Below are 27,789 nucleotides of genomic sequence, written 5' to 3' on the forward strand. Positions count from 1 at the left end.
CTAGAGGATCTTTACCACATATTTTCACATCTGAACCTAAAGATATTAATTTATAGCATCGAATAACAACATATATATAAATATATGTACACGCACATTTCCAATTGATTTTTTACACACAAGTCCAACTCACGGCTCTCTTTTGAGCGCTCCCCACCCCCACCTATCTTTCTCTTGCACATATTTCTGATATTGGGAGTATATCAGACTTGGGGAAGCAAGTTGAGTCTGATCTAGCACCACTCTACATACCTCCAATACTAGATTTTTCTGTTGTGTCCTAAAATATCTCAGGATACAGCATTATATTATGTTTTATTTATGGGAATTGTTATTTTAACAGAACTTAGTTGCAAACAGATGTATAATATTAACATGATATTAGATACATATGAGATACAATGCTGAATATTTCAATATGAATCATTTGACCCTTTTATTGTTTATTAATGAACTGTACAGTTTCTTTTTCTAATCCTTCTAGCATACATTATATTTCATATATATATTTCGTTGAAATAAGCACTCACTGGACTTCAGCCAACTGTGACAAAAAATATTCTTTACTTATTCTTTGTCACAGTTGGCTGAAGTCCAGTGAGTGCTTATTTCAACGCAATATTACAAATTTTTAAAGCACCCTGGCTGTTGTGGATGGTTGGTGAGAGTGCACACACCTGAACTATACATATATACAGTACACACACACATATATACAGTACACACACATATATACAGTACACACATATATATACAGTACACACACACACACACACATATATACAGTACACACACATATATACAGTACACACACACATATATATATACAGTACACACACACACACACACACACATATATACAGTACACACACACACACACACACATATATATACAGTACACACACACATATATACAGTACACACACATATATACAGTACACACACACATATATATATACAGTACACACACACACACACACACACATATATACAGTACACACACACACATATATACAGTACACACACACACACACATATATATATATATATATATATATATATATATATATATATATATATATATATATATATAAATTGCTGTACTCTGCAACTAACTGTGTGCTTTTGTAATTAGTCACTGTATTACTTTTTGTATTTAACAGAAGCCCCCATCAGATGTGTAACATTTATTGCCATACATATAATATTTACTAATATACATATACACAAAACATATTGCTCTGTCATTTTTTAACATAAATCCATACTTTACAAAAGACTAAAATAAAACATTTTACAGGAATTTCTAAAATAACAGACCTGCAGTTTTGTGCGTTTGTTATAATTATAATTTTTTAAATAAGAAAAAAGTAAAATAAAAAAAATATAAATTGTTAAAAGTCTGTAAAGCTGCATATATTTAAATTAACCCCTTAGAGACCAGATTTTTTTTTTTTATGGCTATCTTTACTTTTCTGCTGTGTTTGTGTTTAGCTGTAATTTTCCTCTTACTCATTTACTGTACCCACACATATTATATACAATTTTTCTCGCCATTAACCCCTTAATGACCGCAGCACTTTTCCATTTTCTGTCCGTTTGGGACCAAGGCTATTTTTACATTTCTGCAGCGTTTGTGTTTAGCTGTAATTTTCCTCTTACTCATTTACTGTACCCACACATATTATATACCGTTTTTCTCGCCATTAAGTGGACTTTTTAAAGATACCATTATTTTCATCATATCTTATAATTTACTATAAAAAAAATTATATAATATGAGGAAAAAATGGAAAAAAACACACTTTTTCAAACTTTGACCCCCAAAATCTGTTACACATCTACAACCACCAAAAAACACCCATGCTAAATAGTTTCTAAATTTTGTCCTGAGTTTAGAAATACCCAATGTTTACATGTTCTTCACTTTTTTTGTAAGTTATAAGGCAATAAATACAAGCAGCACTTTGCTATTTCCAAACCCCTTTTTTTCAAAATTAGCGCTAGTTACATTGGGACACTGATATCTTTCAGGAATCCCTGAAAATCCCTTAACATGTATATATTTTTTTTTAGAAGACATCCCAAAGTATTGATCTAGGCCCATTTTGGTATATTTCATGCCACCATTTCACCGCCAAATGCAATCAAATAAAGAAAATCGTTCACTTTTTCACAATTTTTTTGACAAACTTTAGGTTTCTCACTGAAATTATTTACAAACAACTTGTGCAATTATGGCATAAATGGTTGTAAATTATTCTCTGAGATCCCCTTTGTTCAGAAATAGCAGACATGTATGGCTTTTGTTGTTGCTTTTTGGTAATTAGAAGGACGCTAAATGCCACTGCGCACCACAAGTGTATTATGCCCAGCAGTGAAGGGGTTAATTAGGGAGCATGTAGGGAGCTTCTAGGGTTAATTTTAGCTTTAGTGTAGTGTAGTAGACAACCCAAAGTATTGATCTAGGCCCATTTTGGTATATTTCATGTCACCATTTCACCGCCAGATGCGATCAAATTAAAAAAAACGTTAAATTTTTCACAATTTTAGGTTTCTCACTGAAATCATTTACAAGCAGCTTGTGCAATTATGGCACAAATGGTTGTAAATGCTTGTCTGGGATCCCCTTTGTTCAGAAATAGCAGACATATATGACTTTGGCGTTGCTTTTTGGTAAATAGAAGGCCGCTAAATGCCGCTGCACATCACACGTGTATTATGTCTAGCAGTGAAGGGGTTAATTAGGTAGCTTGTAGGGAGCTTGCAGGGTTAATTTTAGCTTTAGTGTAGAGATCAGCCTCCCACCTGACACATCACACCCCCTGATCCCTCCCAAACAGCTCCCTTCCCTCCCCCACCCCACAATTTTCCCCGCCATCTTAAGTACTGGCAGAATGTCTGCCAGTACAAAAATAAAGGGAATCTTTGTTTTTTTAAAAAAAAATTGTATAGCATATTTACATATGCTGCTGTTTAGGATCCCCCTTAGCCCCCAACCTCCCTGATCCCCCCTCAAACATCTCTCTTACCATCCCCCTTTGCCTTTTTGGGGGCCATCTTGGGTACTGGCAGCTATCTGCCAGTACCCAATTTGCAGAAAAAAATGTTGTTTTTTTTTATTTTTCCCCATTTTTTTTTCTGTAGTGTAGCTTCCCTCCCACATACTAACCAAACACCCCCTGATTTCGCTTTTTATTTTTTTTAATTTTACATTTTAGAACCCTGATGAGCAAAACCTTTTTCTGTAGTGTAGCGGTTCCCACCCGCTCCCTCCCGTGCACGCGCCCGCCCCCTCCCTATCGTGCCCGTGCGCGCCCCCCCGGTCACCCCCACCCACGATCCCGCCCCCCTCCACATAACTGGGCCCATCGATGGCCGCCACCCGCCTCCCACGTCGGCTCCCACCCACCAACGATACCGGCCATCGATGTCCGGTGCAGAGAGGGCCACAGAGTGGCTCTCTCTGCATCGGATGGCCATACATGGTTATTGCAGGATGCCTCCATATCGAGGCATCACTGCAATAACCGGAAAGCAGCTGGAAGCGAGCAGGATCGCTTCCAGCTGCTTTCCACACCGAGGACGTGCAGGGTACGTTCTCAGGGATTAACTGCCTTTTTTTTGAGGACGTACCCTGCACGTCCTCGGTCATTAAGGGGTTAAATGGACTTTCTAAAGATACCATTATTATCTTCATATCATAATTTACTATATCTTTTTTTTAATAAAATAGGATGAGAAAATTAAAAAAAAAAAAAATATGTTTGCCTGATAATTTCCTTTTCTTCTGTTGGAAAGAGTCCACAGCTGCATTCATTACTTTTGGGAATTAAGAACCTGTCCACCAGGAGGAGGCAAAGACACCCCAGTCAAAAGCTTAAATACTCCTCCCACTTCCCTCATCCCCCAGTCCTTCTGCCGAGGAACAAGTAATAGTAGAAGAAATATTGGGTGAAAAGGTGCCAGAAGAATAAAACTAAGACACCCCACATTAAAAAATGCGTGGGGAGCTGTGATTCTTTCCAACGGAAGAAAAGGAAATTATCAGGTAAGCATAATTTATGTTTTTCTTCATAATTGGAAAGAGTCCAGAGCTGCATTCATTACTTTTGAGAAAACAATATCCAAGGTAACGAGGACACTAAATGCCAAAATGGGAGGGTACAATAGGCGGCCCATTCTGAGGGCACCAGGCCTGAAACACCACCCAACAAAAAAAAAACACTTTGTCCGAAGCTGAGAAAATAGGAAGGGAAAAGGCCCCAAGGACACTGACGAGCAGACAGCCCAGAAGTCTGGCTAGAGACCGCAACAGACTCAACTGAGCAAACAGTCCTCCAAGAGACACCGTTGCCCAACAGTCAGTCCCCAACCACACACCCCTTACCAAAAAAGGGAACCCTGGCTGACAACTCCCAGAAGGGAGAAAGCAAGGAGAACAGAGGAAAAACTGGAAGTTCATCCCCAATCCGAAAAATAACCCAAACAAGCCCAGCTCGCAAGGCTCAACAGGATCTGACAACAAGGGGGAGGCAACATCCAAAAAAAAAAACTCCAAGGTCCAAGACCTAACAGGAGAACAGAGAAAAGATATCCCCAAATATTGTGCAATGGCACAGGAGGCTAGCTAGCATGCCACAAGCGCAACAGCTGCAGCAGGCTGAAAGGACTCACTTGCCCAGCAGCAAGCCAACCATTGGACCAGCTAAAAACAGAGACAAAGTTATCCGAACTCAGCCCACTGAAAATTCAGGAAAATTCTCCCGCAACAGACCCAGAAGAGTAAACACCTGAGTTCAGAACACGCAGCCATCCAAGATGAACCATATGCAACCCTTAGGATGCTACAGGAAGGTACACTTGAGGCCAAAAGCCGTCAGATCCCCACAGAGGTCTCAGAGAGAACCTCAACGAGGACCCATATGCAACCCATAGGATGTTACAAAGCTCAGCCCCAGAGCCAACAGCGGAACCAGAAGCTCGACAATGCCTGCTACACTAAGTACAAGCAACAGTGCATCAACTTAGAGCCGGACCAGCCAGCATCAGCAGGTCTGAAAACGGGGGTAGAAGATTCCCACCCCCACTCAACAAAAGGAGCAGAGAAAATGGCACAGCTACTACGAAAGAGCCCGGAACCACATAGGCAATCAGTCAATAGACTGTAGACCCGTAGATCCAGCTAACACTCCACACAGATACCGGGGGAACAGAGCAACCCAGAGAGATGTACTCTCAGAACAAGGCTACCCCACAGTCCTAACCTCCTGAAAACAGAAGAACTAAACTGGGACCACACTCCCGCAAGGGGAGACAAGGGAAGACAAGCCTCCTTCAGAAAGAAGGATACTGAAAGAAGAAAGTACCTGCCCACAGGATACAAGGCCACAAGGGGACCGAGAGGCAAATCTCCTCTCGGTCCCCTCCACCGACTTGGTCACTAGGCTGCAGGCTGATAAGGACTAACCCAATCCTTCCTGCCGTCTGGACCCCAAAGTCCTTGATATAGAATGCTTAGCTGAGTTTGTGAAAACAAACAAAAAACAAATAAGCAAAGAATAAGTGAACGCTCAGCGTCCCACCGGCCCAGCCAGGCAGAACAGGAGCCACATGACAGATAAGCCTTGAGACAGAAGATCTGAATCCGAGCAGGACCAGCCACAGCTGGGGTCATAACTGTCAAGTTGCCAAAAACCTCCCTCAGAGGGGAGGACAAAACAGAAAAACCTAGGACAAACATGTCCCTTAACTTACATAGAAGTAACCAGATAGGATCGATCCCAGAAGTTCCCGAAGGAAAACATATAATCAAAAATAAAAGATATCCTAACTGGATGAAAGAAAAAATAAGGCAACCCATAGGTTTCCTCCCAGGAAGAACCAGACACCCGCAGGTGTAGACTGTCCCTTTAACCCCTGCAAAGTCAGCTATAGAGCAGCAATTAACTACTGGGAGCAAGCTGAGCATATCTGGTGAGCCAATGACAAGAGACACGTGTGTAGCCACCAGTCAGCTCTCAGTAGTACATACATTTGTTAACAGAAGTGAAATTAAAAATATCACAAAATTACACATTATATCTGAATCATGAAAGTGTAATTTCCTATCCCTTTAAGTATATTTAAGTAACAGAAAATGTCTGTGTATTAAGTCTTGCTGGTGATTAATTATCTGGGTTGGTGTAGGTCGGGGGGTTAACATCAAAATTAAACTTAAATGGATTGGATAGAACATGACATTTCAAACAACTTTCCAGTTCTTATATTATACATTGTACTTAGTTCTCTTAGTATCCTTTGTTAAAGAGTAATCATAGGTGAACTCAGGAGCGTGCACGTATCTTCAGACAGTAGAGATTGCAAGAGCATTTATAGCTATGTTATACATAGTTACAAACACAGCTGCACACAGTGCTAAATACACGTGCACGCCCCTAAGCTCATATCATATCAGCCTCCTATGTTTACTCTATAACAAAGGATACCAAAAGAACAAAGCAAATCAGATAATAGAAATAAATTAGAAAGTTAGGTAAAATTGCTGCTCTATCTGAATTATCAGCGTTTAACTTTCACTGTCAGATTTGGCTTCTGTATTTGATGATGTTTTCCTTATTATTCTGTGATATTGGGTTTTTATTTATACAAAAAACACAAAATACTGGTCTGGATTACAATCACTTTTTATTTGCATGAAAAAACCATTGTATATCATTATATAGTAAACAGCAGCATTACATGATATATGCACACAATGGTATAAATATACCTAACACTTGTGCTCTTGATACAAAGGGATTTATCAGACATATAATGTTCCCTTTATATATACAGTATGTGCTATTATCAGTTCTTGTGGCTTCTAACTAACATGAAAACATCTAACAGACATAATATCAAGTTACAGAACATGACACACATATTACATACCCAGTATACATGTAGGTTATAGTAGCCATTTAAATTAAACTGATTATGATCACATGACACACATATTACATACCCAGTATACATGTAGGTTATAGTAGCCATTTAAATTAAACTGATTATGATCACATGACACACATATTACATACCCAGTATACATGTAGGTTATAGTAGCCATTTAAATTAAACTGATTATGATCACATGACACACATATTACATACCCAGTATACATGTAGGTTATAGTAGCCATTTAAATTAAACTGATTATGATCTCATGACACACATATTACATACCCAGTATACATGTAGGTTATAGTAGCCATTTAAATTAAACTGATTATGATCACATGACACACATATTACATACCCAGTATACATGTAGGTTATAGTAGCCATTTAAATTAAACTGATTATGATCACATGACACACATATTACATACCCAGTATACATGTAGGTTATAGTAGCCATTTAAATTAAACTGATTATGATCACATGACACATATATTACATACCCAGTATACATGTAGGTTATAGTAGCCATTTAAATTAAACTGATTATGATCACGTATGTACCAGTTACTGATATTGTGTCTCATTAAATAAAATCAGTTTCCCCTCAGTAATTCCTCTGGTATATAACATGTACAATGCTAAGCATCTATTACTATAAGAAAAGGTTTATCCACATGATGTGCACATTAAATATATCTCCCAGACGCCAATCATTTGAGACTGATGTTCTTGTTTATATAATTATCTAACACTCTATTCATATAAAGACTCCTTTATTCTGTAAATGTAATTAATTCCTCCCCTATGTAAATCAAACGTATAACTCCTAACACTGGCATATTAATAAACAACACTGGGGGTGCTTTGGTGGTGAATGGTTGTGTAAACTGGTCAGTATGAGGAAAGATCTGTATATTCCTGTGTGGTGTTTGGATTCTATCACATTGATATGAGAGAAACTGAGGTGCACATATATAGAGGAACAAAGGACAACAGGAGAGAACTTCCAATCTGGGGTTTTTATAACTGGGATTAGAAAGTATTATTTACAATAGGATCCTTTTTGATGTTTCTATTTAGAGAGTTTGTCCTCTTTAGGATAATTGTAAAAAGGTTTGTACACTGTGTATATAAAGTTTATTTGTGTGTAAATATTTGGTGTTTTGTGATACCTGATTTCAATAAAAACCTTTTTCCACTTTCTAAACATGTGAAAGGTTTCTTCCCTTGTGAATCCTTTCATGAGTTTTCAGATTACTCATTTGTGTAAAAAAAATTCCACACTCTGTACATGTGAAAGACTTTTCCCCTGTGTGACTCCTTTGATGATATTTCAGATGACTAATTTGTGTAAAACTTTTTCCACACTCTGTACATGTGAAAGGCTTTTCCCCTGTGTGAATCCTTTCATGAGTTTTCAGACTACTCATTTGTGTAAAACTTTTTCCACACTCTGTACATGTGAAAGGCTTTTCCCCTGTGTGACTCCTTTCATGATGTTTCAGATGACTAATTTGTGTAAAACATTTGCTGCACTCAGTACATGTGAAAGGCTTTTCTCCTGTGTGACTCATTTCATGCCTTTTCAGGTGACTCTTTTGTGTAAAACATTTCCCACACTCAGTACATGTGTCTGGTTTCTCACCTGTGTGAAATTTGTGGTGTTCTAGTAGATTAGACTTCCATCTTAAGCTTTTCTCACATTCTGTAGATTTGAAAGGTTTCTCCTTTGTATGAATTCTTTGTTTAGACTGCAGACTTTTCCCTTCTTTAATATGCTTTGAAAACTCAGTAAATGTGTGTGGTTTATCCTCTGGGATAATCATTTCACTAGATAAGGCATACATGTTGTCCTCTTGTTTGATGACTAAATTACTCTCTGTACATAATGATTGCTTCACAGTTCCTGCCAATTCACCATCTTTTTTAAATATCTGTTGTGATATCCCCAATGTTTTTAAACAGTCATTGGTGTCTAAGACTATTGGAGTTTGCAGTATCATTCTGATGCTTCCTGTAGTGAAGGATGGATATGAACTATTCACGTGTTTGTCTACATAAAAAGAAATGGAATAAAGAAAAATAAGAATGTTTATTAATTTATAATATAATCCATCTCAATAAAAAAACATTTTTTATACTCAAAAATGTCTTCCGTTTTGTATTTTTACATTTATTTACCTGTAAATCACAAATTAAAAAAGGATGACATAGAATCTAATCATTACTACATCATAGTAACCTAAATTACTGATTACTGATGAAAACAAGTTATAGGGCTGCATTAAACAAAGTGTGTGTGGTTAATGTTCTCAGCCAGGGAACAAGTACATCTGTATTCTGGGCAAGAGAGGTGGCATCCACCACCCACATTTAACATAGCACAAGCAAATCAACATACAGCCCTGCACGACTCATGCTCACCCAGTTGGGTGAGAACATGATGTCTTAATCATCACAGACTAATCATCAGTGTGAGATGTTTTGAGAGGGTAAGAAACAGTAACATTATGAGAATCTTTAGCTTTCGGCTGCGGGTGTTCTATTTTATATAAACAGCCAAAAACTTTATTAGTTTAATAATACTCACTGTAAAAATAAGCACACAAATCAGTGGTGGTTCTGGGGTGGGGAACACTGGGGGAGTTGTGGGGTGTTCCATAAGCGAGGTCAGGGCAGGGGAAGGTGGAGTTGCAGGTGTTCTGAGTAATGAACCAGGTCTGGGGGTGAGGTTAGGCAGTTGTTGGACATGATCTATCTAATAGGACAGAGGGGGGAGTAGTATTTTTCCCTCCTCCTCAGCCCAATGGGGGTTGCTCCTTCTTTATAACATCACTGACATACATGTTCTTAAAGATGTAGATATAAATATAATAGTTTATATTTGTTTAATGAGTGATCTATTCTATTTTCCCAGTAATTAAAGTCAGCATAATATCTATTTTACTCACCTAACACATATGAGTTCATGCTGATAACAGGCTCCAATGTCTGTGCTCAGGAAGAAGGTTCCCTTATTCACTCCAGTTACATCAATACCTGATATCTCTCAGTGCTCTGGCTGTGTCTGTAAAAAGTATATTAAATGGTTTAGACAGATAATAATAAATAATGGTTCTGATTAACTGTACGTATGGTATAATTACAATACATGTGATACAAATCAGCTGTTTAGGTTATAACATACAGTATGTGCTATTGATTCACCACAAGCATTTAGTACAGTTAGCTCTGTGGGTGTTACAGTTGGACCTTAAAGGGACAGTCTAGTCCAAAATAAACTTTCATGATTCAGATAGGGCATGTCCTTTTAAACAATTTTCCAATTTACTTTTATCGCTAATTTTGCTTTGTTTCAAACTGAAATAAGGGGGCAGTTTGCAGAGGCTTAGATACAAGGTAATCACAGAGGTAAAAAGTATATTAATATAACTGTGTTGGTTGTGCAAAACTAGGAAATGGGTAATAAGGGATTATCTATCTTTTTAAACAATAAAAATTCTGGTGTAGACTGTCCCTTTAAATATGAATCTTTCCATATCTATACAACATAATGGTAGAAAATCTGTTTAAGTGAGGCCATATCACAACTTTACAAATATATTATAATCTTTATTTTCTATTATTTATATGAAACAATATTTTCTCCTGAAAGAAATGTTTAAAATCAGTTGTTTAAATATAAGTTAAATTGGATACTGCAGTATTGGTATTGTACTTCCTACTAATTCTCACTGTCAGACATTTTGTCATGTGCTCCACGCCCAGTCCTTTAACTTCTCTTGGTCAATACTGAGTTTACTTAAATCACACTGCAATGGAGTGTGGGAGAGATAGGCACTAAAATATTCATTTCAATTGTTTTCTTGGATAGAGTTAAGAAAATAAAGAATTTGTGTTTACATAGAGTGATAATATAACGAGATGTTCTTTTGGCAAATTCAGTCCATTTAAAAAGGACCATAAAATATAGAATTACAAAACCACAGATGCATAATAAAAATACAATGCGATACAACCTACTATGATTTTAAAAAGAGCAATAGATTGTTTTCTGATAAATCTAGTTCTGCCTCTGTACCATGTGACAGCTATCAGCCAATAACAGACTCCTGTACCATGTGACAGCTATTAGCCAATAACAGACTCATATATTTATATAATGTGATCTCCTGCATATGCTAAGTAGGAGCCGGAGCCTCAGGTCATTTAAAAGGCTGTGTACAATTTAATAATGAAAATAAATTACAGACAGCAAACAGTTATTTTACATAAAAATAAAGCTAAAGGTGAAATTTCCCATAAACTTTATACTATTTTATACACCGGTAAAACAAGTCATTAGAAACACATTAAAGGGACAGCAAAGTCACAATTAAACTTTTATTATTCAAATTTAAACAACTTTCCAATTTCCTTCTATTATCAAATCTGCTTTATTCCCTTGGGGACCTTTATGACAAAGCATATAATGCACTATGGTGCGCTAGCTGCTGATTAGTGGCACATACAAGACTCTTGTCTTTGGCTCACCTTATGTGCTCAGCTAGCTCCCAGTAGTGCATTGCTGCTGCTTCAGTAAAGGATATCTAGAGAATGAAGAAAATATCATAATTGAAGTCAGTTGGGAAGTTGTTGAAAATAATATGTTCTATTTAAATGATGAAAAACATTTGGGGTTTCTTGTTATTTTAATGGAAAACAAATTTACAGGACAAATTTACTGTCCCTTTAAGTCTGTGATCATGTGACATAAACAGCAGCAGCTGAAGGTGCAGAATACACTTACTAAGGTCTTTACTAACAACAAGAATCAGTCACAGATCAGTGGGATAAACGTTCTAAAAAATAAAAAACAATTCTTTTGCTTTCCACAGCAACAGTACAATCAAGCATATTCTACGCATTCAATCATAGTACACAACTCAAGATCATTTGTATGGTTCAGTATACTTCTATTCACATACACACTCTATATTTATGCAAAGAAAAGTCTAGTGTACAATGTCCCTTTAATTCTAATAGCTTTGACCTAACTAACTATCTCCAGTGTTTCTATAGGTCCCAGAAGCTTAAGTAGGTTGCTGAAGCCTTTGCAACTGCATTAGTAGGAGCACTCTGGGACTAAAAAGTGTCAAGTGTATTGGCTAAGCTTCTTTATGATTTTAATTAATTTTTTAATGTAATTGTCTTAGTAAATTTTTACCCTGGTGCTCCCGCTTGGTTTTAAGATTTGAAGAGCCATGCATGCAATTTCTAGTTAGTCCCATACTGTATGTATAATATATATATATATAATCCAAGAACAAGTCACACACTGGTTTTAAAACACAGCACACAAAGCATTATTTATTCTCTGCACCCTTTTACTGGGACTGGCAACTGCAAGTGAGAGCTTCAGCTTACCCTTAATATATATATATATATATATATATATATATATATATATATATATATATATATATATATATATATATATATATATATATATATATTTACACACACAGATCATTAGATGCAATTTACATTTGATAGATATGAATTACATAGATCAATAGATGGAATATACATTTGATACATACGATTGATAGTTAGACAGATTTCATAGATAAATAGATAGATTTGATAGATATATAATTTCCCAGACAGAGAATTACAAGACGTGCGGTCTGGGACCCATGGTAAGGTTCCCAGAGGCAGTTGCGGCGCCAGGGGACGTGTATATGGCATGGATTTTCGGAACAGGGAGATGGAAAAAGATGCTTGGTCGGTCCTCCTGCTTCAAATTTGGCCAAAACACAAGTGGCTGTCACGAAACAGTCCGGCCACGAGATAGATAGATTTGATAGAGAGATACATAGATCAATAGATGCAATATACATTTGATAGATACAAATTACATAGATCAATAGATGCAATATACATTTGATAGATATGAATTACATAGATCAATAGATGCAATATACATTTGATAGATACGAATTACATAGATCAATAGATGCAATATACATTTGATAGATACGAATTACATAGATCAATAGATGCAATATACATTTGATAGATACGATTGATAGTTAGATAGATTTCATAGATAAATAGATAGATTTGATAGATATATAATTTCCCAGACAGAGAATTACAAGACGTGCGGTCTGGGACCCATGGTAAGGTTCCCAGAGGCAGTTGCGGCACCAGGGGACGTGTATATGGCATGGATTTTAGGAACAGGGAGATGAAAAAAGATGTTTGGTCGGTCCTCCTGCTTCAAATTTGAGGCACTGCGTGTGCAATCTATTGTGCCACCAGATATGAGTGGTGTGTTAAGTAGTACTATTCTGATCAGTTTAATACCTGTTACTCCCCCTATCGGGGGAGGTGTATATGGCATGGATTTTAGGAACCGGGAGATGGAAAAAGATGCTTGGTCGGTCCTCCTACTTCAAATTTGGCCAAAACACAAGTGGCTGTCACAAAACAGTCCGGCCACGAGATAGATAGATTTGATAGATAGATACATAGATTACATAGATCAATAGATGCAATATACATTTGATAGATACAAATTACATAGATCAATAGATGCAATATACATTTGATAGATACGATTTACATAGATCAATAGATGCAATATACATTTGATAGATACGAATTACATAGATCAATAGATGCAATATACATTTGATAGATACGAATTACATAGATCAATAGATGCAATATACATTTGATAGATACGAATTACATAGATCAATAGATGCAATATACATTTGATAGATACGATTGATAGTTAGATAGATTTGATAGATATATAATTTCCCAGACAGAGAATTACAAGACGTGCGGTCTGGGACCCATGGTAAGGTTACTTCCTTTTGCACAATCGAGTACAGGTTGAGGATTGCCTTTTGTGCAAAGATATTGTGGCCGGGTACCTTCCACTGCGGTGTCCCCTATCAGGGGACGTGTATATGACATGGATTTTAGGAACAGGGAGATGGAAAAAGATGCTTGGACAACCAGTACAGGTCGTTCTCCTTCAGCCTCTTTATACGAGAGTCCCCGACCCTCAACAGGCACGACAGCATGAAAGACCCCATATGCCACGACTTCCTTTTGCACAATCGAGTACAGGTATGGCATCGATTTTAGGAACCCAGAGATAATTTTTAGGAACCGGGATATGGAAAAAGATGCTTGGACACCCAGTACAGGTCGTTCTCCTTCAGCCTTTTTATACGAGGGTCCCCGACCCTCAACAGGCACGACAGCATGAAAGACCCCATATGCCACGACTTCCTATTGCACAATCGAGTACAGGTATGGCATCGATTTTAGGAACCCGGAGATAATTTTTAGGAACCGGGAGATGGAAAAAGATGCTTGGACACCAAGTACAGGTTGTTCTCCTTCAGCCTTTTTATACGAGGGTCCCCGACCCTCAACAGGCCAGACAGTTTGAAAGACCCCATATGCCATGACTTCCTTTTGCACAATCGAGTACAGGTATGGCATCGATTTTAGGAACCCGGAGATGATATTAGGAACCGGGAGATGGAAAAAGATGCTTGGTCGGTCCTCCTACTTCAAATTTGGGGCACTGTGCGTGCAATCTACTGTGCCACCAGATATGAGTGGTGTGTTATGTAGTACTATTCTTAGCAGTTTAATCCCTGTTATGTGCCTTTTTTTTGGTTTGGGTTTTGAAGCCACAGTGCAGCACCAGAGGCCAGAAAAATTAGGCATGTACACATGCCTGAAAAAATAGGTATTGTTCAGAAAAATTGATGTTTGTTTGACAGTTAGAAAGTGCCCTAAAACATTGCGGCTTGAACCCTAGTTGTTGGCGGATAAGTCACGCAAGTCATCCAGCATTCGAAGATAAAATACAGCAGCGTGTGGACCATTTTTAGCCCAAGGCAGCTCATCTCATCAGGCCTTTTTTACTCGAATGTATCGCCCAATGTCAGTCCCTTCGGGATCCATCCCTCATTCATTTTAATAAAGGTGAGGTAATCAAGACTTTTTTTTTTTAATAATAATTTTATTGAGGTTTTTTTGTCAAAACAAACAAACAATCAGTACTTGTTAGTACACATCATGATAAACAAAGATCAACACAGGGTAAACTGTTAACATATGTCAAATGAATAAACATAAGCATTGAATGACAAATTACTGTTACATAGGATACGAGAAATGTCAAATTAACTGATCACCTACTTCCTAATGTAAGCGACCGCTGTTGGGCCACCTAGAATTGTCATAATCAAAATATAGAGTAGGTAGTCATGAATTAAAGAGGACCACTTATGGGTCCCTATTGAAAAACCTCTATTTTTTCTTTTTATATGTACAATGTCAGTATCAAGGTACAATAGTATACTATAATATGTTCTAAACTCCCTTAGTAAAAAAATAGGATCCACATTAAAGTCTTCCAACCGGTACATCAAGGCATTTGCTACTTATGATCTGGACTCACAAAGGTCTCTCAAATATATTGTAGGGAGAAAAACTAAGAAGAACTATTTAAGGAGACCTACTGGTCAGAATGAAGTAAGTGGGATCCGTATAATGATGTTATGTGAAGAAGGAGAGAATACTAATGGAGTGAAAGATGGTGCGGTATAGGGAAGAGAAACCGCTAGGTTAGTTCTCCTAGGACTAGGAGATGCATTACATAGAGGGGGGGGGAGGTGGTAAAATAAAAGCGGTGAATGAAATATATGCCAAAGAAATTTTTTAAAATACGGGGTATCAATTATTATATTGCCCTGTTAAGGAAAAGAACTAGTGAGGCTGTAAAAAGATAAAATAAAATTATAGACTCATCTGGCTTATAATGGTGGTCAGTCCTGCTGACCTAACTAGATGATAGGTATATCTGGGATGATTGAAGCTTATGAGATGTCAGTAGGTTAAGTAAGGGGAATGTTATTATGAGAAACATACATGCCTACAGTGAGATCCTAGCAGCCATATAATAACTAATAAGGAGGGCAAGTAATGAGATAATAAGCTAGTAAACTTGTGAGTCGCCTGGTGAGGCCAGTATGTATAACAGATTAGAGGGTTAAGGTGCTAACACTTGGGGGCTCCATAGCAGCGGATCATATACATAAAAAAAATAGAATATCCCTCATGGATAGGATCTAACCAGCCATTATGGGACAATTTATATGAACGTGTAGTGCTAGTTAAGGGTTAAGTGTTAACTGCCAATAGGTTTACATTAGAGGTGTAGCTAAGTTCGCCCCTTTCAAAAGGGACAAAGGGGTCATGTGTATAGAAAGTATGGTCTGCGAGGGGCTGTAATTAGGTGGAGCCTGGTGCTAAATTCCAAGGGTTGAGCTTACGTACGCCTAAGCTTGTTCTGTGCCAAGAGAAAAAACTATGTGTGTATAAACAGGATTACTAGGACCATATGACCCCATGTTAATATGTGCCTCCCTTTGTATATACACAAACATATAAACATTTGCCCGATCTCCCTTCAAAGTCGTAATATAATGTAACTTCTAATAAATGCGGTCCTGCAACTAGAACAGGAAATATGTTATATATGCACGCCGCCCCGGCCGCTGGAGGCGCGCCACGTGACATAGATCAGAAGTTTATATAAGAGAGGGCAGATAAGGACACATTAAACATTAAACATATAATCAGGAGATGATAGTCACATTGCGCAACAAGAAATGTACTGGTAATGAAAGCATGCTTATTTAGCCCAACTAATGTTATGGCAATTTAAAAGAAACTCAACCCCTAATGAAAACTGACGACAATGGTAAATAACAAACAGTGTCCTCAGTCATAATAACAGAGCAGGGGTGCCAGGATATACAATATACAGAAACTTTCTCCATATCGGCTCTGGCTATAATAAAAAGAGTCTCTGGAGCAGTGACTAAGGTAGGTAATGAAACATACAAGGTACACTTACAAACAGTTCCATCAACCTAAAAATTTCAAAATACATGCATATCCTACGCTAGGTCTGGAACTGTAGAATTTTAGAGAACATTAGTATTAAGGTTAAGCAATTACAGACATTCTGGACATTAAAGTGAGAATATTAAATTGTAAGCAAGTGTACAGCCGATACATTGCAAAGGCCTATTGAAAACAGAGAGCAAGGTAGTAGTAGTGGGTTCTTTGGAGTGAAGTAGATGGATGTGGCATAACATGAGCGTGCTATAAGTAAAGCTCTGTATGTGTATAAACCAGACAGTACCTGTGTTATATGCTGCACCGTTAAGTACTGCAACCTAAATGAAAATATGATCCTATGGAGAACTGTTAACAAGTGAGCAGACAAAACATTAAAACAGATAACAAGATAGCAGAAATGGGCTTTCTAGAGCATTGTAAATGGCTATGTTATAAATTATATGATAAACCTGTTATAAACAATGCTCCATGAGTATATACACCAAACAGTGCCTATTGTATATAAACCGTCCCAAAGCTCGCTGGCACAGCTATCCTGAAGAATGTCTCCTGCCCCAACAGGCTAAAATGAGTTATAGTAGAAGAGTCAGATGAGGTAGCGGTAGGAAATAGTTTAATAACAGGCTCATGTATCAGGGACTGATAATATAAATCCGTGTCTCAGGTTATAGCTTTAAGTTCCATTTGAAGGTAAATCAATGTCCAAGACCATGTTCTAAATCAAACCGGCTACTTGAGACAGACAGTAGGTCAGTGATCAACCTATTCCTAGCCACATAGATCCGTTCTTTTAACCAATGCCCCTGGGGTTCAAGGTTTTTGTGTTCGGCTGTAGAGGCCACTCTGGGGAACAATCTGGAGGGTTACCTTCCACAGCAGGGCCTGCAGCGAAATTAAAAGGTATCGACTCACTCATTTCATCAGCTGCGGTAGTGAGCAAAAGGAGAGCTCTCCATGCGTGGCCGCCGGCTGCAAACACCACATATTTAGTAGCTGTGAGTATGTTCGGGGTTGAGGTGCAGTCTGTTCCGGAGTCTGGCTCAGCAAGCTTAGCAGGGCAATCTTCCATTACAGCCTCCGTAACTGTGCCCTCCTCACAATCAGCTCGGTCGCTGTAGCTGCGAGTAGGAGACTCGCCATAGTGAAGGAGTTCAGGCAGGGAACACGAGGGCCCAGGGGCTGTTGAAGTATAGTTACCCTGGTCCAGGGCAATGTAATCGGCAGTCAGGTTAGGGGTAACAGGTGTAAGTAAGCTTGTTCCAGCACAGCACTCCTCTAGTGCCAATTCCATCCTCGCAAAATGCTTATGTAGGAGCTGCGCCACAGCTCGCTCCCAGTCTCTGAGGGCCGCCATCCTGTTCATATTTTGTTAAAAGGATTCCCTTACTCAAAGATATCCGCATGCACGTTGCTTAGATCTGCGACATTAGTAAGGAACGAGAAGGCTCTTTGTAGTACTGAAAATCATTATTTTAAGGGCAAATAAACATCTTAAAGTTGGTTGAAGCCAGCATCTACACTCATGTGCGTCTGTCTCTCACGGCAGTTGGCTCCGCCCCCATCAAGACTTTTTTGACCTAGGCGACTTCTCTTCTCAGTGACAATACCTCCTGCTGCACTGAAGGTCCTTTCTGACAGGACACTTGAAGCGGGGCAGGCCAGAAGTTCGATTGCAAATTGGGATAGCTCAGGCCACAGGTCAAGCCTGCACACCCAGTAGTCAAGGGGTTCATCGCTCCTCAGAGTGTCGAGATCTGCAGTTAAGGCGAGGTAGTCTGCTACCTGTCGGCTGAGTCGTTCTCTGAGGCTGGATCCCGAAGGGCTGTGGCGATGCATAGGAATTAAAAAGGTCCGCATGTCCTCCATCAACAACACGTCTGGAAAGTGTCCTGTCCTTGCCGGCGTGGTCATGGGAGGAGGAGTATTACTTTCACCTCTTCCCCTGTTAGATTCCCGTTGTGCTGTGACATCACCCTTATACGCTGTGTAAAGCATACTTTTTAATTTATTTTTGAACTGCTCCATCCTTTCCGACTTGCGGGAATTCGTTAACATTTCAGGCACTTTATGCTTATACCGGGGGTCTAGTAGCGTGGACACCCAGTACAGTTTGTTCTCCTTCAGCTTTTTTATACGAGTGTCCCTCAACAGGCATGACAGCATGAAAGACCCCATTTGCACAAGGTTGGATGCCGAGCTACTCATGTCCCGTTCCTCGTCCTCACTGATCTCACTGAAGGTATCTTCTCCCCCCCAGCCACGTACAACACCACGGGTACCAGATAGGTGACAACGAGCACCCTGGGATGCCTGTTGTGCTTGGTCTTCCTCCTCCTCCTCAAAGCCACATTCCTCCTCTGACTCCTCTTCCTCACAATCCTCTTCCTGCATTGCCGCTGGTCCAGCAAGCAATGCTGATAAGGCTGTTTCTGGTGGTGATGGTGACCACAACTCTTCCTCTTCCTCTTCACGCTCATCTACGGCCTGATCCAGCACTCTTCACAGGGCACGCTCCAGGAAGAAAACAAATGGTATGATGTCGCTGATGGTGCCTTTGGTGCGACTGACTAGGTTTGTCACCTCCTCAAAAGGATGCATGAGCCTACAGGCATTGCGCATGAGCATCCAGTAACGTGGCAAAAAAATTCCCAGCTCCCCAGAGGCTGTCCTAGTACCCCGGTCATACAAATACTCGTTAACGGCTTTTTCTTTTTGGAGCAGGCGGTCGAACATTAGGAGTGTTGAATTCCAACGTGTCGGGCTGTCGCAAATCAAGCGCCTCACTGGCAGGTTGTTTTGCCGCTGGATATCTGACAAGTGCGCCATGGCCGTGTAGGAACGCCTGAAATAGCCACACACCTTCCTGGCCTGCTTCAGGACGTCCTGTAAGCCTGGGTACTTATGCACAAAGCGTTGTACAATCAGATTACACACATGTGCCATGCACGGCACATGTGTCAACTTGCCCAATTTCATTGCCGCCACCAAATTACTTCCATTGTCAGAAACCACTTTGCCGATCTCCAGTTGATGTGGAGTCAGCCACTGATCCACCTGTGCATTCAGGGCGGACAGGAGTGCTGCTGCGGTGTGACTCTCTGCTTTCAGGCAAGTCAACCCCAAGACGGCGTGACACTGCCGTATCCGGGATGTGGAATAGTACCTGGGGAGCTGGGGGGGTGCCGTTGATGTGGAGCAAGACACAGCAGCAGAAGAGGACTCAGCTGAGGAGGTTATGGAAGAGGATGGAGTAGGAGGAGTAGAGGAGGTGGCAGCAGGCCTGCCTGCAAGTCGTGGCGGTGTCACCAACTCATCCTCTGCAGAGCCAGGCATTCCATGCTTGGCAGCCGTCAGCAGGTTTACCCAATGCGCAGTGTAGGTGATATACCTGCCCTGACCATGCTTTGCAGACCAGCTATCAGTGGTCAGATGGACCCTTGCCCCAACACTGTGTGCCAGACATGCCATTACTTCCTTTCGCACAATCAAGTACAGGTTGGGGATTGCCTTTTGTGCAAAGAAATTTCGGCTGGGTACCTTCCACTGCGGTGTCCCAATAGCTACAAATTTTTTGAACGCCTCAGACTCCACCAGCTTGTATGGTAAAAGCTGGCGGGCTAAGAGTTCAGACAAGCCAGCTGTCAGACGCCGGGCAAGGGGGTGACTTGGTGACATTGGCTTCTTACGCTCAAACATGTCCTTCAAAGAGACATTTTTTAGAGATCATTCGAGAGACATTTTTTTCATCACTATTTCTTTATATAAAATACCGGATCTATCCGGTCACCTTACTGGTACTACAATTGCATTTATCCCGCACTATTGTATTGTATATATATTGAATTTGTATCACTCACACTTTTATATTGCATTTGTACCGTTTATATTATATCACGCTAATTTCTGGTTATTATACTCCAGATTGCTGTATGTAAATATCTGTGCTAAAATTACATTTTAAAGATCACATAATATTATGATCTTAGACTGTTATTGGAGCTAACGTAACACTGGTTCCAACAGTAGGGCATTTTTAGCTAAACAGATAACACTATATCTTTTAATTTCTATCTCATGGATCCATGGAGATTTTAGGAAGATCTTAAGAAGTTTTTTAATCTGTTTGTATTATACTGTACATTTTATTTGACTGTAATAAATATATTGCATTTTTTAAACATCCATACTCTCACAGTCCTTTTAAGCTTCCCAGCGCTCACTATATCACACAATTATAGTCACTTCTCGAGTCCACTAGGGGACTACTGCTAGTGAGCTTAAGGCTGTATAATACTAGCGCTCGGTCTACTATACATATGTCCTTGACAGACACCTGACTGTGGGCAGATGAGCAGGAACTGCTCCGGAAAAGAGATGGATTGGCGGATGGTTGAGAGGGGGCAAGGAGCACAGCAGTGGTTGACGTGGCTGAAGATGCTGGACCAGGAGGAGGATGGCGGCTTTGAGTTTGTGTGCTGCTTGTCCTTATGTGTTCATCCCATAGGCGTTTGTGATGTGAGATCATGTGCCTTCGCAAAGCAGTTGTACCTAGGTGGGTGTTGGACTTCCCAAGACTCAGTTTCTTTTGGCACAGGTTGCAAATGGCATTGCTGTTGTCAGAGGCAGACACATAAAAAAAATGCCACACTGCTGAGCTCTTCGATGACGGCATTCTGGTGGTGGCAACAGCATGCGTTGATTGGCGTGCTGTCTGGCTGACCCCGGGTGCCGATGCATGCTGTCTGACTGTGCCACTAGCTCCTTTGGACGACCTTCCCCTGCTTCCAACTCGTCTCCTCCTCCTGCTCCTCTCTGTCTCCCCATCTGAACTTTCCCCCTGTTCTTCTTCTCTTCTACTGGGCGCCCACGTGACATCCACGGATGCATCGTCATCATCAACCCCTTCACTTGTATCTGACAACTCAACAACGGAAGCTACGGTGGGTACAACATCATCATCACACCGTGTGTCGTCCATATCTGTAATGCTGCCTGACTGAGACGTATCACAGTTATCTACATCCTCTGTCAATGATGGTTGCGCATCACTCATTTCTTCACACCGAGGTGTACATAACTCCTCTGACAGATCAAGTGAGGCGGCTGTGGTGCTAGTGTCGGTGGTGGCAGCAGGCGGGCGAGTGGTAAGTTGAGAGGTGCCCGAAGCTAAGCTAGAGGAGGAGGATGGTGCGTCAAGGTTACGAGCGGAAGCTGTAGAAGATTGGGTGTCCTGTGTTATAAAGTCAACTATTTCATCAGAACTTTTCGTGTTCATGGTACGTGGCCTAACACTGGGTATTATTCTATGGCCAAAGGGAATTACAGCACCATGACCACGACGGCCCCTGCGGGTTGGCCTGCCTCTGCCTGTCATTTTTTTTTCAATTAGTGCTACTATGCGTGCAAGCTACTGTGAGTGGGCACAGTATACGCTGTGAGCCTGACACAAAAAACAAGACTGATGTTTCACAGTCAAAATATTTTTTTTATTTTTAAATGTACACTTACACTACTATTAAACAAGATATGAGTGGTGGCACTGGGCAAGTGGGCACAGTATACGCTGTGAGCCTGACACAAAAAATCAGACTGATGTTTCAAAGTCAAAATAGTTTTTTTATTTTTAAAATGTACACTTACACTACTATTAAACAAGATAATATGAGTGGTGGGGGCACTGGACAAGTGGGCACAGTATACGCTGTGAACCTGACACAAAAAAGCAGACTGATGTTTCACAGTCAAAATAGTTTTTTTATTTTTAAATGTACACTTACACTACTATTAAACAAGATATGAGTGGTGGCACTGGGCAAGTGGGCATAGTATACGCTGTGAGCCTGACACACATGCTGGCAGTGGCAGGCTGGCCTGGCAACTGCAATTAGATTACACTAGCAGACTGATGTAAAAGGTTTTTTTAAAAAAATTTACACTACTGTTACACCAGATATGACTGGTGGTGGCACTGAGAAAAAAGGCACAGTATATGCTGTGAGCCTGACACACAGGCTGGCAGTGGCAGGCTGGCCTGGAAACTGAAATTAGATTACACTAGCAGACTGATGTAAAAGTTTTTTAAAACATAATATACACTAATGTTACACCAGATATGAGTGGTGGCACTGAGCAAGTAGGCACAGTATATGCTGTGAGCCTGACACACAGGCTGGCAGTGGCAGGAAGGCAACTGCTATTAGATTACACTAGCAGACTGATGTAAAAGTTTTTTTAAAAAATTTTTTACACTACTGTTACACCAGATATGACTGGTGGTGGCACCGAGCAAGTAGGCACAGTATATGCTGTGAGACTAACACACAGGCTGGCAGTGGCAGGCTGGCCTGGCAACTGAAATTAGATTACACTAGCAGACTGATGTAAACGTTTTTTTTTTTAATTTACACTAATGTTACACCAGATATGAGTGGTGGCACTGAGCAAGTAGGCACAGTATATGCTGTGAGCCTGACACACAGACTGGCAGTGGCAGGCAGGCAACTGCTATTAGATTACACTAGCAGACTGATGTAAAAGTTTTTTTTTTTAAAAAATACACTACTGTTACACCAGATATGACTGGTGGTGGCACTGAGCAAGTAGGCACAGTATATGCTGTGAGCCTGACACACAGGCTGGCAGTGGCAGGCTGGCCTGGCAACTGAAATTAGATTACACTAGCAGAATGATGTAAAAGTTTTTTTTTTTTAAATTTACACTAATGTTACACCAGATATGAGTGGTGGCACTGAGCAAGTAGGCGCAGTATATGCTGTGAGCCTGACACACAGGCTGGCAGTGGCAGGCAACTGCTATTAGATTACACTAGAAGACTGATGTAAAAGTTTTTTAAAAAAAAAATACACTACTGTTACACCCGATATGACTGGTGGTGGCACTGAGCAAGTAGGCACAGTATATGCTGTGAGCCTGACACACAGGCTGGCAGTGGCAGGCTGGACTGGCAACTGAAATTAGATTACACTAGCAGACTGATGTAAAAGTTTTTTTTTTTTTAAATTTACACTAATGTTACACCAGATATGAGTGGTGGCACTGAGCAAGTAGGCACAGTATATGCTGTGAGCCAGACACACAGGCTGGCAGTGGCAGGCAGGCAACTGCTATTAGATTACACTAGCAGACTGATGTAAAAGTTTTTTAAAAAAAAAATTACACTACTGTTACACCACATATGACTGGTGGTGGCACTGAGCAAGTAGGCACAGTATATGCTGTGAGCCTGACACACAGGCTGGCAGTGGCAGGCTGGCCTGGCAACTGAAATTAGATTACACTATCAGACTGATGTAAAAGTTTTTTAAAAAAAATGTACACTACTGTTACACCAGATATGACTGATGGTGGCACTGAGCAAGTAGGCACAGTATATGCTGTGAGCCTGACACACAGGCTGGCAGTGGCAGGCTGGCCTGGCAACTAAAATTAGATTACACTAGCAGACTGATGTAAAAGTATTTTTTTTTTAATTTACACTAATGTTACACCAGATATGAGTGGTGGCACTGAGCAAGTAGGCACAGTATATGCCGTGAGCCTGACACACAGGCTGGCAGTGGCAGGCAGGCAACTGCTATTAGATTACACTAGCAGACTGATGTAAAAGTTTTTTTTTTTTTTAATTTACACTACTGTTACACCAGATATGACTGGTGGTGGCACTGAGCAAGTAGGCACAGTATATGCTGTGAGCCTGACACACAGGCTGGCAGTGGCAGGCTGGCCTGGCAACTGAAATTAGATTACACTAGCAGACTGATGTAAAAGTTTTTTTTTTTTTTAATTTACACTACTGTTACACCAGATATGACTGGTGGTGGCACTGAGCAAGTAGGCACAGTATATGCTGTGAGCCTGACACACAGGCTGGCAGTGGCAGGCTGGCCTGGCAACTGAAATTAGATTACACTAGCAGACTGATGTAAACGTTTAGTTTTTTTTAAATTTACACTAATGTTACACTAGATATGAGTGGTGGCACTGAGCAAGTAGGCACAGTATATGCTGTGAGCCTGACACACGCTGACAGGCAGGCAAATGCAATTAGATTACAAAGAAAAAAAAAAAAAAAGATTGATGTTCTAGCCCTAAAAAGGGCTTTTTGGGGTGCTGTCCTTACAGCAGAGATCAGATGAGTCCTTCAGGACTGTAGTGGACACTGAATACACTAGCCTAGCTATCAATTTCCCTATAAAATCATCAGCAGCTACACTATCCCTCCTCTCACTAAGAATGCAGGATCAGAATGAATCTAAAATGGCTGCTGCCCAGGAGCTGGGAGGGTCTGGGAGGGAGTGTCTGCTGCTGATTGGCTGAAATGTGTCTGCAGACTGTGAGATACAGGGTCAAAGTTTACTCAATGATGACGAATAGGGGGCGGATCGAACATTGCATATGTTCGCCCGCCGCGACGAACGCGAACAAGCTATGTTCGCCGGGAACTGTACTCCGGCGAACTGTTCGCGACATCACTATATATAATCTATGTTTGATCTGCATGAGCTAAAACAAAATTTTAAATATATAAAATTTGCTAGTTCTAAATCGAATTTTTTTTTTTTTAAATATAAGGTATAATTGAATTTAATGAGCTCTATAAATGCTTTAAAATTCTTATTATAAAAGCATTTGCAAAAAATTCATAATCACAAACGTATGTTATAAATTGATATGTTATTATTATTATATAATTATTTACATAACAGAAGCATAAACCCTTTTATATACTTTGAACGATAACGTTTGCAAATTAGTCAGCAAATAACCAATTATTCATAATTCTTTGCATTGCGATTATAGAGTTCTAAGAAGTCTGTCACTTTAAAAGCGCTTTGTTTGATATGTATGTATCGTTACAATTTGACTAAGTTTACGGAGGATAGATACTTACTTGCTGTTCCGAGGAAATCTAGTAAGCTTATGGCTGCGGCCTTTTTATGCACATGCTTACAGCGTGTACGCGCAGCGCTTCGAAATACAACTGCAGTTTGTTTACGCATGCGCATATAAAAGACGCATGTGCATAAAGTAATAGTGACGTTTTGAAAAAGGGGCTAGACGCCACAGGGTAAGACAGATTTTGAGTTTAGTCTAGTGTCAATCAAAGTACTAAACGCGGAACAAAATGGCGGGCGGAGAGAGAGCAAGACGATTAGAACTAAATAAGTATATACATCGATATAATATAATGTTTTAACAAAAAGATGACAAACTTATGCTAATTTTTATAGATAAAGCAGTTCGGATTGTCTACTATCAGTGACTTTACATCCACTTTAATCATGCTAAATATAACACTGAATTGATTCTATTTATACCTGTTCACCACAAGGTGGCACTACAGTGTCAACATCATATTAACCCTTTTCATACCATTATATCAAAAATGATTTCAAACCAACATAACCATAATTTTTTTTAAAAACACCATATATATATATATATATATACATAGCCCTAGAATATATCTAGAGACATAGGCCTAGATTTGGAGTTCGGCGGTAGATGGGCTGTTAACGCTCCGCTGGCTTTTTTCTGGCCGCACCATAAATTTAACTCTGGTATCGAGAGTTCAAACAAATGCTGCGTTAGGCTCCAAAAAAGGAGCGTAGAGCATTTTTACCGCAAATGCAACTCTCGATACCAGAGTTGCTTAAGGACGCGGCCAGCCTCAAAAACGTGCTCGTGCACGATTCCCCCATAGGAAACAATGGGACTGTTTGAGCTGAAAAAAAACCTAACACCTGCAAAAAAGCAGCGTTCAGCTCCTAACGCAGCCCCATTGTTTTCTATGGGGAAACACATCCTACGTCTGCACCTAACACTCTAACATGTACCCCGAGTCTAAACACCCCTAACCTTACACTTATTAACCCCTAATCTGCCGCCCCCGCTATCGCTGACCCCTGCATATTTTTTTTAACCCCTAATCTGCCGCTCCGTAAACCGCCGCAACCTACGTTATCCCTATGTACCCCTAATCTGCTGCCCCTAACACCGCAGACCCCTATATTATATTTATTAACCCCTAATCTGCCCCCCTCAACGTCGCCGACACCTGCCTACACTTATTAACCCCTAATCTGCCGAGCGGACCTGAGCGCTACTATAATAAAGTTATTAACCTCTAATCCGCCTCACTAACCCTATCATAAATAGTATTAACCCCTAATCTGCCCTCCCTAACATCGCCGACACCTACCTTCAATTATTAACCCCTAATCTGCCGAGCGGAGCTCACCGCTATTCTAATAAATTGATTAACCCCTAAAGCTAAGTCTAACCCTAACACTAACACCCCCCTAACTTAAATATAATTTACATCTAACGAAATAAATTAACTCTTATTAAATAAATGATTCCTATTTAAAGCGAAATACTTACCTGTAAAATAAATCCTAATATAGCTACAATATAAATTATAATTATATTGTAGCTATTTTAGGATTTATATTTATTTTACAGGCAACTTTGTAATTATTTTAACCAGGTACAATAGCTATTAAATAGTTAATAACTATTTAATAGTTACCTAGTTAAAATAATAACAAATTTACATGTAAAATAAATCCTAACCTAAGATATAATTAAACCTAACACTACCCTATCAATAAATTAATTAAATAAACTACCTACAATTACCTACAATTAACCTAACACTACACTATCAATAAATTAATTAAACACAATTCCTACAAATAAATACAATTAAATAAACTAGCTAAAGTACAAAAAAAAAAGAACTAAGTTACAAAAAATAAAAAAATATTTACAAACATAAAAAAAATATTACAACAATTTTAAACTAATTACACCTACTCTAAGCCCCCTAATAAAATAACAAAGCCCCACAAAATAAAAAATTCCCTACCCTATT

The 27,789-nt window shown here is 39.7% G+C and overlaps 1 protein-coding gene across 1 annotated transcript in view; it reads right to left on the minus strand.

Annotated features, from left to right (window-relative positions):
* Window positions 1-6,670: 6,670 nt before the first annotated feature.
* Window positions 6,671-27,789, minus strand: part of LOC128659812 (gastrula zinc finger protein XlCGF26.1-like) — a 57,382-nt gene continuing 36,263 nt past the window's right edge. Inside the window, exon 4 of the mRNA XM_053713384.1 lies at window positions 6,671-8,573. Coding sequence (XP_053569359.1) covers window positions 8,147-8,573 — 427 coding nt within the window. The 3' untranslated portion in view covers window positions 6,671-8,146. The remainder of the gene's footprint in view (window positions 8,574-27,789) is intronic.

The sequence above is a fragment of the Bombina bombina genome, chromosome 5 (genome assembly GCF_027579735.1).
Source record: "Bombina bombina isolate aBomBom1 chromosome 5, aBomBom1.pri, whole genome shotgun sequence".
Classification (NCBI taxonomy): Eukaryota; Metazoa; Chordata; class Amphibia; order Anura; family Bombinatoridae; genus Bombina; species Bombina bombina.